This window comes from Phalaenopsis equestris, unplaced genomic scaffold, assembly GCF_001263595.1.
Source record: "Phalaenopsis equestris unplaced genomic scaffold, ASM126359v1 Scaffold000295, whole genome shotgun sequence".
In the NCBI taxonomy this organism is placed as follows: Eukaryota; Viridiplantae; Streptophyta; class Magnoliopsida; order Asparagales; family Orchidaceae; genus Phalaenopsis; species Phalaenopsis equestris.
This window is the reverse complement of record NW_018164737.1, coordinates 262,255-272,894: the sequence shown is the minus strand read 5'-3', so window position 1 is coordinate 272,894 and position 10,640 is coordinate 262,255. Positions and strand designations below refer to the sequence as shown.

The 10,640-nt window shown below is 37.3% G+C and overlaps 1 protein-coding gene across 7 annotated transcripts in view; it reads right to left on the bottom strand.

The window, feature by feature from the left end:
- LOC110025229 (mechanosensitive ion channel protein 1, mitochondrial) overlaps positions 1-10,640 on the bottom strand; it is a 68,555-nt gene that overhangs the window by 34,428 nt on the left and 23,487 nt on the right. For all 7 annotated transcript variants that reach the window (XM_020725570.1, XM_020725575.1, XM_020725577.1 and 4 more), the window contains one exon: positions 3,233-3,504. In XM_020725570.1, the coding sequence (XP_020581229.1) occupies positions 3,233-3,504 (272 nt within the window). The remainder of the gene's footprint in view (positions 1-3,232; positions 3,505-10,640) is intronic.

Sequence of the window (10,640 nt, the reverse complement as noted above, 5' to 3'; positions counted from 1 at the left end):
TAACGACTTATTGTTTCAGAAGAATGTTGAAATCTTTCCATAGCTCCTCTAATTGATTCATTTTATGACAGAATGTCCAGTGTTCTAGTCAACACCACCCTACACGTCGTTCTGGAAGAACCCGGGAGGCCGTGATTTAGGCATAACTCGTGCAAAAGATCCATAAAAATTGGTACTGTCATTCTGAAAATATTTGTAAACCTTATTGGATGGCCAGAAAGCATTTCACCAACCCATCTATCTCCAACAAAGCTGGATGTCATGTGGGGAATACGAGGAGTTCTACTCCGGTAATAATCCAACAACAATATTGCAATGGCTGTAGCAAATGCCATTCTCCTACGACGCACACGTTGTGGGTCCATCCTAAATAATATAAGATGTAAACAGAATTAGTGCATGATAATATATTTCTGCAGCACTACCAAATATTTATTGTACAAATTCAAAACATATAATACACAACTTAAAAATAAAACATTAACTACTGACAGGTACATATGTAGATTGTACAACTACATGAAAAAAGATAACATGATTAGAAGTTCCAAACATTAAAAAAAAACGACATAAGTAGAAGTCTCTTAACTAAAAAGATCATATTTCTCCACCAAATACATATACCAATAAAAATAATCACTCCTCCACCAAAACCCGCAAATATTCGAGTCGCAATTCAGGCGCAAGCGCCAAGAAAATTTTCATTCGCGTTGAATCCTCAAGTTTTTTCACACACTGTGCATGAAATCGTTTGTTGGCCACAACTTCAGGAATAGTGCCCAAAAGCCTCAGACAGTCTAATATGCTAGCTTCAGATATTGGTGGAGCTGCAAAAGCTTCAATTAAACGGTCGAAGGAGGTATTCACAGCATGTTCTTTCTCTTTATTTTTCTTAGCAATCCTTGGCCTCTTTAAAATTGTACTGGACTCCCCCATATCCCTCTGGTTAATGCTTTGAACTTCTTCATCGGGTGTCACTGGCTCAGGTGTGATCTCATCTGGTATCCCTGTAAAACCGCTTTCAGTTGGGTTGTATAAAAACTTTCCTGTTGCGACAACCCATTTAAACATTATGTCCAAGTTGGGTTGTATAAAAAAATGAATCAAAGATCATACATGTCATGGAACCTACAAACTGAAAAAAACTAAATAATCAAAACAATACTCAGAACGGTGTTGAGGATCTCCAAAAGAAAAAATAAATAAATAAATAAATAAATAACCCCAACTACTTTGCACAGCTCAAGCCACCTCAAAGCATGGTGTAGGACGCAAATTTCAGGTATTAGATATGCCAGAAACCAAAGGATGAATCAAATCTGTAAGCTTTGTCTTCTCAAATGATTTTGAAATGCTAGCCTCTCTTGCCTCCCTCACATTTCCAGAAAATGGATTTTTATTAAGCAACTCACTCATAAGTTCCGACTCCTCAATTCTATTACCATTTTCATCCTTAACATCAAACTCAATTAGCTCTTATAGTGACCTTAATGAAACAATTCCAGGTGCACTAAGAAAAACAATTCCAGGTGCCATACATCATAAAGGTACCACGTTTACCCATCAGCACAAAACATGATACAAATATTTTATCAATGTCTTTATAAATGTCAAAAAGATAATGTAAATCTTGGAAATGAAATGAAGTAATGTAAATGCAAGGAGACTAAAAATTTTATTGTGAATTCATGTTCAAATAGGATCCCTTAATTTTACTTTTAAACCTTACTTCCGGTTCTTGATTAAGCAATATTTTCAAGTTGATGAATATGATCTAATTTAGGTGCAAATTCAGATCCAAGAATATCTGAATTAGATATTACAACTGTAAGTTATATTTTGCTTCTATTGCATTTTCCAAAGAATGTTCTTGAGTTATCATTTATTTAATTTGATTAGCTTCAACCATGCTTGGTTCATGCATTTATACATCTTCTAGAAGCTTTGAATGAAATGCTAATTAATATTGATTATATGAATGAAATTTTGAACTTCATGATAATTATGTTGTTGTTGGCCAAGACTTTTAACTGGCCAATTAAACGCTTTACATTTGGTTGACTTTATGAAACAACTTAGCTCTAATACCTTTATTTATCGTGATTAGATTTCTACTTGCATTAAATCTGAGTTTTGTTCACAATTCCAGGTGCACTAAAGAAAAATGCATTCAGAGTAGAGAAGAATTCAAGTAGAGAAGAATTCAAGGAGTCACAGATATGAAAGTTTAGGCATTTAAATACAAAACAAATCATTCTACCAAAGCTTTAAAAAATTTAGATGGCAGGACTTCGATCCGATCTGCGGCGATCGACGATCACATATGAAACAAAAAGGCTTTAGAAGTAGCTGTAGCTGGATTTCCATAAAACGAGAGCGGTGATCGACGACATACCTGAGGTGCGGTAGAGATCGAGGGTTGCGGGGCGAGGTGCGGAGATCTACGACAGCAGAGAGGAGCGTAGAGACGAGATCGACAGCGGAATGGGGCGAGGTGCGGAGATCTACGACATACTTGAGGTGCGGTAGAGATCGAGGGCTGCGGGGAGAGGTGCGGAGATCTACGACAGCAGAGAGGAGCGTAGAGACGAGATCGACAGCGGAATGGGGCGAGGTGCGGAGATCTACGACATACCCGAGGTGCGGTAGAGATCGAGGGCTGCGGGGCGAGGTGCGGATATCTACGACAGCGGAACGGGGCGAGGTGCGGAGATCTACGACATACCCGAGGTGCGGTAGAGATTGAGGGCTGCGGGGCAAAGAGATTGAGGGCTGCGGGGCCAGGTGCGGATATCTACGACAGCGGAACGGGGCGAGGTGCGGAGATCTGCGATCTGTTCCGGAGACTTCGGGGAGGACGAGGGCTGCGGGGTAATAATCCCACGCCGAACGCTGAACGCGGGAGGTTGGGAGCGTCGAAGGACCGAATGGAAGGACTCCTATTTTAATCGCTGCATTTAGCGATCGCAGGAGCGAACGCCCGGACAAACGCCGACACGGCGTTTTGAAAACGCCGGACGCAGAGAATAAGCTGCGCCAAACGCATCCTTACTCTAGCAGTTAAGATGCATACAGGTTGTGGCAACCTTAAATCTATATGTAAAAAAGCTTTGCCAGGCTAGCATCAACAACAAATTGCAACGGAGATAAAGTTAAGGATAGAGAATTGTGTTAACATTGCAAATTTCATTCAAAGGTTTACTAGAAAAACAAAATTGACAATAAATATTACCTCCTATGCCGCCAACAGTTAAAATTGACTGCACAGCCACACCGCATGCCTCGGCTAGAGCTATTGCTCCTAATATAAGAAGACCCATAGATGAAATTTTCTCTAATGTTAAGAGTTTATCTCGATCAAGGCCAATGACAGATGGCTTTTCGATGGCACGGGTAAAAACATTAGTTTTCCATCTATGGAGAAACCATACAAAAGAAAGAACAACTGCACCCCTCCATGCCTGAGGAAGATACTGTGAAGTAGTTGGTGCAATAATTATACCTCTGTGAAATAGTACTGGAAAATGATTATTACAAGAAAAATACTTACAAGTAGCGATGGTAAAATATGAAATTTAAAAAAAAAACAATACGGTATAGAATAAGCAGCTGGAAAATGAAATTCAAATGGATAGTTCCGCCAACATAGACAGATTCAATGAAAGTGATTCATTCACCAAAATTTTATGCCAGTTTGGCATATTCTAACTTGATGATAGGGAAGAACATTATTAATTTTTTTTTAATATAATAAAATTTTTTTGACATTATTTCCAAAGATATTGACTTCAAAGTCGAACTATTTTGAGAAAAAAAGAATAACATCACCTTAAAACAATCTAAGATAATTCCCTTCCCGTCAACCATCTAAACAGCATCCCAAACTCTGCATTTTGAAGAGGCTGTACTAGTATCCCACCAAACGAAGAAAAGAAAAAATAAGTAAGAAGAGCAGTCCTTTCTTTTCTTTTTCTATAGCTTGCAGCAGTTCAGAGAAAAAATTTGAATGCAGGTATTTCTTTCTTAATCTCTGTGACATTTCTCTTTTCAACTATTTCTTTCGTATCAACATTACTGATTTTGAACGGACACAGAACCAACTTCCCCTACCCTCTCATGTAATCACGCAATTCTGCAGTCAATTATGTACTTATCCTCTGTGGCATGCATTTGATGGATCATTGGGTCTACTTTTGTGGACCGTCATGACTTGTGGCAGCATACTGCAGGAATTGGAAATTGCTCTGGTTTTAAATGGGGTATTTTTCAAACGAAAAGTCTAATCAGCAAGGTTAGCGATTGAACCTTGTGTCCAAGGCAATTGAGCCTTATTTCCACTTGACTTCTCTGGCTGTGGCTTTCTTAAGTTTCATAATTTCGAGAATAGGTGTGTGATTAAAAATAGAGAAATGATGCATATAAAGAAAATCAGTTTTTGCTTGAGAAATTAGGGAAATTTGCATAAATTGCCACACAATTCTTATGTATTTACATACATAACGCCTAAACATGTATATTTACATGAAATGGTGCATGTCACTTTTATAAAGGAAGTGAAAGTGGTGTTTTTATTTGATATTAAAGATTTAAGTGCTATGCATGTAGATATGAAAGTATTGGTGCTGGATGTATAAAACATAAGAATTGTGCGACATATATGTATTTTAGCATTTTTATTACTGGCTTCATATCGTATTCATTATTTATATGATTTGCATGAAGATATTCTCAATTGGCAAATAAATACAACAATTATATGTTCACAGTAGATGTGAATAAGGGGTATGTGAAAATTAAATTGTGTTGAGATAATAATGTCTCAGATTCTAGAAGCTTCTAAGAAATTAAATACAAGAAAATTACCAGTTAAAATCATATAAAGCAATAGTACAAATACTTGTGAATTAAAATAGTTTGGTTGTTCTGCCATTAGTTTAACTTTTTTGGTATTTGAAACTTTATTTCACAAACTTGCAACCAGTTCCTTCAATCTTTCTTTTATGCAATCTACATATGAATTTAAATTCGACATTTTTCCATATGGATCTATAGATCTTCCCTCCAAGACAATCTTAGATGATGAAATTTTGTCGACTGCTGTGGTGGAAACCAAAGATAACTTCTGCACTAGAGTGATAGGCTTATCTAAATTACATTATATACTTACTTTATAGGAAGAACGGTAGCTATGCACAAATTTTGCTTGATGGATATCAACTACATAATTCATCAAAGCTAAATTTCCATAATTTGATTGGATTGTCTCATAACCAAATTCACATTTGACTCCGCACAACCCTACATAAATCCCAATTCCATTATTGCTCCCATGCAATCATGTAGCCATTTATGAGATTATCCCCCAATGTTTATGTGCAATGGATTCTTAGTTCCATTTCATTGAGAGAACAAGACTTACATGGCCAGTGATTAAACCTTATTTTCACAAGACTTCTTTGATGCAACTTTCCTATTAAATTTAGAGTAAATCTAAAATTATAAATAAAGTATTGAGGTATCCATGGAAAAAAAAAATTTTTGCTTAAAGCCTATTAGTTAGATGTTTTTAAAATGCATGCATTTTCAAAGTACAGAGTAATTTGAACAAATGCATTTTAGAAATAAATGAGTTGTTTGCTTGAATGCAAATTAAATGCATTGAAATGTCTTTTTGTATTTGTTATGTTAAATTTCAAATGCATTTAAAAATAGTAGATGATAATAAATGGGATAGTTATGGCAAGCGATGGTCAAGAGTGGGATAGATTATGGCGATCGAGGGATGGGCGGGGGTGGAGGGCAATAGTGGGTGACGGTAGTGGCAATAGGTGGTAGGCAAAGCAGCAATAACTAGTGGCTAGCAATGATAGTGATGCAAGAGACAAAGGTGGTAGCAGCAATGACAGACGGGCAGGTAGTAACATACAAGCAACAGCAATAGGTGGGGAAAGTGAAGTCGTTGGTTTTGATTTTTCTTACGTTTGGCATTCACCAAATTTGAGAGAATTTCAAATTCATAAAAAATATACATACCAAGAAAATCAATAAGTCTACCTTCTTTTAATGTACACTCTCAATAAATGCAATAAAGCAACCCCTTAATAAAATTTCTAATTCCTTCCAAACTTGCGTGGATTTCGGATTTGATTATTCAAGTGCAGTGCAAGTGCGAACACCTATTTCTAAGGAAAGCCTTCTCTCTATTCTAGATTGAGGCTTGAAATTCTAATTTTAGTGATTTATTTTCTTTTTCATTTTTCTCTAAATAATTCGATATTGGTTTTACAAGCATGAAATTTTTTATTAAAATTTACTACAACTGATTTTTTAATTGCAATGTGTATTTCAATTGAGCTATGGATTCTAGTACTTTATTTTTAAAATTGGAATTATTTAAAATGGAAATCATTAATGGTTGTATGGAAGAGACTTCTAGTATTTTCGGGTAAAAATCAAAAGAAAATCTCTTATTTAACCGGTGACATTTGAAATTATTGTTATCAATATGTTTGCTAAAAATTCAACATTGAACCAAACTAACTTGCAAAGGACATGATAAGTTAACATTCACACAAGAAAAAGTGAGACATTCACAAGAGTGAGCATGCACGAATAGGTGCACAAACATGCATATGCCCAATCACTTTTATGCATTATACATATAATGAACTATGATAAAATATAAAATTATTTTCAATATATATATGTATGTATATGTATATATATATGTATGTATATATATATATATATATATATATATATATATGTATATATATATATATCACTTGAAGATCATGTGCACGTGTGCTCAAGTGAATTGAGACATCAAAGAACAATGCAAGAAAAAAAAAGAGGTAAACATTAAAAATTAAAAGAAATTAAGAAAATTCTTTAAAACGTGGTAAAATATTGGAAAAACTGAGAAAATTTTAATTGTGTGCGCGCCCGTGCTTATATATACTCATTTTGAGGAATATCACTCCATTTTCCCAACCAAAAAAACAAATAGCACCCTAAAAAATCTCAAAAAGTATAAAAGACTGCATATATGCTAGGAAAAAATGAACTTCAACCTATAAACCTGATTCTCCATAAGAAATTAAGCAAGTAGAGATGACAAGTTTTCTAGCATAATGACTATTGCATAAAAATAAAAATAAATGTGCAATAGGGTTTAGGACTCAAGTTTTAGAACCAATTCTCTACAGTTTAGATTAGAATAAATTATATTTGTATATTGATGACGGTCCAAGTGGTAAATTAATGATTACAAGTTCAAAGCCTTTTCCAATAATATTTCACATTAATAAGCAAAATTCTATGGGTCACCTAATGTATAGGAAAAGGTTATAAATCCAAACTTTTGGGCCTTCCTAATATCGTCGGAATGTAATCCCCAATCCCTAAAACAATAAATGTCATAATCTTATATTGGGAAAACCAATTACACACACGCACACATGTTTGAGGCACTGTTGACCTCATTTTTGTAAGGTCTTTTCTTCTCCTTCTTAGAGCCTAGGTTCTAGCTCTAGAAATTCCTATGGACCATCTTAAAAAACTAGAATTGAGACTCACCCTTCTAGAAATTCCAGCCAATTCCTATTTTCCTTTGATGTCTAGCATCTTTGGCACAAGACCATCGTCTTATGAACGAGCGGTTATGGACTATTTTGCGAAGATTCAAGGAAAATGTTTCAAATAGGACTTCAAGCCTTATGAAAACATTCGTCACGACTTTTTCGTCACGTACACACACAAAGTACACAAAGTTCACGAAATTGCACGAAATCGGACTTCAATTAAGCCCAAAGGACGGGTGAAAATGCGAACTTCTCCGGATGACCTCCGACGACAAATTGGACTGCGCCAACGCGTCCGGGATACCAATTTTGGTAGGAAAGGACACCCATATTGCCATATTTTCGACACGAGAAAATTGACACGCAAATCGGTGAATTCGTCGAAATGGCCTCTGACGGCAAAACAGACTGCATCGGAGCGTTCGGAATGTCGAAATTACCTAGGGAGGACACCTATTTTGCTAAGGCGCCGCACATGGATGAATCATATGAAATTTGATATATATATTAGCCTCTGACGGCAAAACAGACCGCACCGGAGCGTTCGGAATGTCGAAATTACCTACGGAGGACACCTATTTTGCTAAGGCGCCGCACATGGATGAATCATATGAAATTTGATATATATATTAGCCTCTGACGGCAAAACAGACCGCACCGGAGCGTTCGGAATGTCGAAATTACCTACGGAGGACACCTATTTTGCTAAGGCGCCGCACATGGATGAATCATATGAAATTTGATATATATATTAGCCTCTGACGGCAAAACAGACCGCACCGGAGCGTTCGGAATGTCGAAATTACCTACGGAGGACACCTATTTTGCTAAGGCGCCGCACATGGATGAATCATATGAAATTTGATATATATATTAGCCTCTGACGGCAAAACAGACCGCACCGGAGCGTTCGGAATGTCGAAATTACCTACGGAGGACACCTATTTTGCTAAGGCGCCGCACATGGATGAATCATATGAAATTTGATATATATATTAGCCTCTGACGGCAAAACAGACCGCACCGGAGCGTTCGGAATGTCGAAATTACCTACGGAGGACACCTATTTTGCTAAGGCGCCGCACATGGATGAATCATATGAAATTTGATATATATATTAGCCTCTGACGGCAAAACAGACCGCACCGGAGCGTTCGGAATGTCGAAATTACCTACGGAGGACACCTATTTTGCTAAGGCGCCGCACATGGATGAATCATATGAAATTTGATATATATATTAGCCTCTGACGGCAAAACAGACCGCACCGGAGCGTTCGGAATGTCGAAATTACCTACGGAGGACACCTATTTTGCTAAGGCGCCGCACATGGATGAATCATATGAAATTTGATATATATATTAGCCTCTGACGGCAAAACAGACCGCACCGGAGCGTTCGGAATGTCGAAATTACCTACGGAGGACACCTATTTTGCTAAGGCGCCGCACATGGATGAATCATATGAAATTTGATATATATATTAGCCTCTGACGGCAAAACAGACCGCACCGGAGCGTTCGGAATGTCGAAATTACCTACGGAGGACACCTATTTTGCTAAGGCGCCGCACATGGATGAATCATATGAAATTTGATATATATATTAGCCTCTGACGGCAAAACAGACCGCACCGGAGCGTTCGGAATGTCGAAATTACCTACGGAGGACACCTATTTTGCTAAGGCGCCGCACATGGATGAATCATATGAAATTTGATATATATATTAGCCTCTGACGGCAAAACAGACCGCACCGGAGCGTTCGGAATGTCGAAATTACCTACGGAGGACACCTATTTTGCTAAGGCGCCGCACATGGATGAATCATATGAAATTTGATATATATATTAGCCTCTGACGGCAAAACAGACCGCACCGGAGCGTTCGGAATGTCGAAATTACCTACGGAGGACACCTATTTTGCTAAGGCGCCGCACATGGATGAATCATATGAAATTTGATATATATATTAGCCTCTGACGGCAAAACAGACCGCACCGGAGCGTTCGGAATGTCGAAATTACCTACGGAGGACACCTATTTTGCTAAGGCGCCGCACATGGATGAATCATATGAAATTTGATATATATATTAGCCTCTGACGGCAAAACAGACCGCACCGGAGCGTTCGGAATGTCGAAATTACCTACGGAGGACACCTATTTTGCTAAGGCGCCGCACATGGATGAATCATATGAAATTTGATATATATATTAGCCTCTGACGGCAAAACAGACCGCACCGGAGCGTTCGGAATGTCGAAATTACCTACGGAGGACACCTATTTTGCTAAGGCGCCGCACATGGATGAATCATATGAAATTTGATATATCTTATGAAGTCCTCTTTCTATGTCAAAATGTGAAGTGTGTTCATGACATTTGGAATACCTTTCATGTGCTAAAGTATTGGGATTCATTCATGGCATTGGGAGTCTTCCCTTACATGTGAAAATATGAGATTTCCTTTTTAGCTTTTAAAGTATTTTGGTAGGCCGAGGGTTGGCCTTGCACATGGCTTTTTGAAGCTTTTCTCATGTGCAAGTTATATGTCTCATACTTGGATTTTTTTTGGAGCCCTTCTTACGTGCAAGCTAATACTTTATGTGTGGCTTTGTTTGGAAGCCTTCATCATATGGAATTTTCGGATTTGGGAATGGCTCTACTTGAAACACTCATGGAAAACGTCATATGTGTTTATTTCTTGTGCATTTATATGGTCATTCATATACATAACACCTAAGCTTTATTTTTGTACACTCTCCACCTCTTCTCATACACAAAAGAGGTGTCTATCAATCTATACTTGCCAAAACAAACTTTTTTTTTGCACTTGTGAAGTTACACCATGTTTATACCTGCTTTAGTATGAAATTTGCGCTTGTACACTTGTAGAAGTTGGCACACATTGCTCATATTCCCATCTTACACAATTTCTTTACTCTTCTCTTTATCTATGTCACATATATGCTTGAGATTGATGGAAATACTGGATGTTGTCATTCATATGCTTGTGTACTTTCATAGTTGTGTAAATTGCAGGTGTAAAAAAAAAA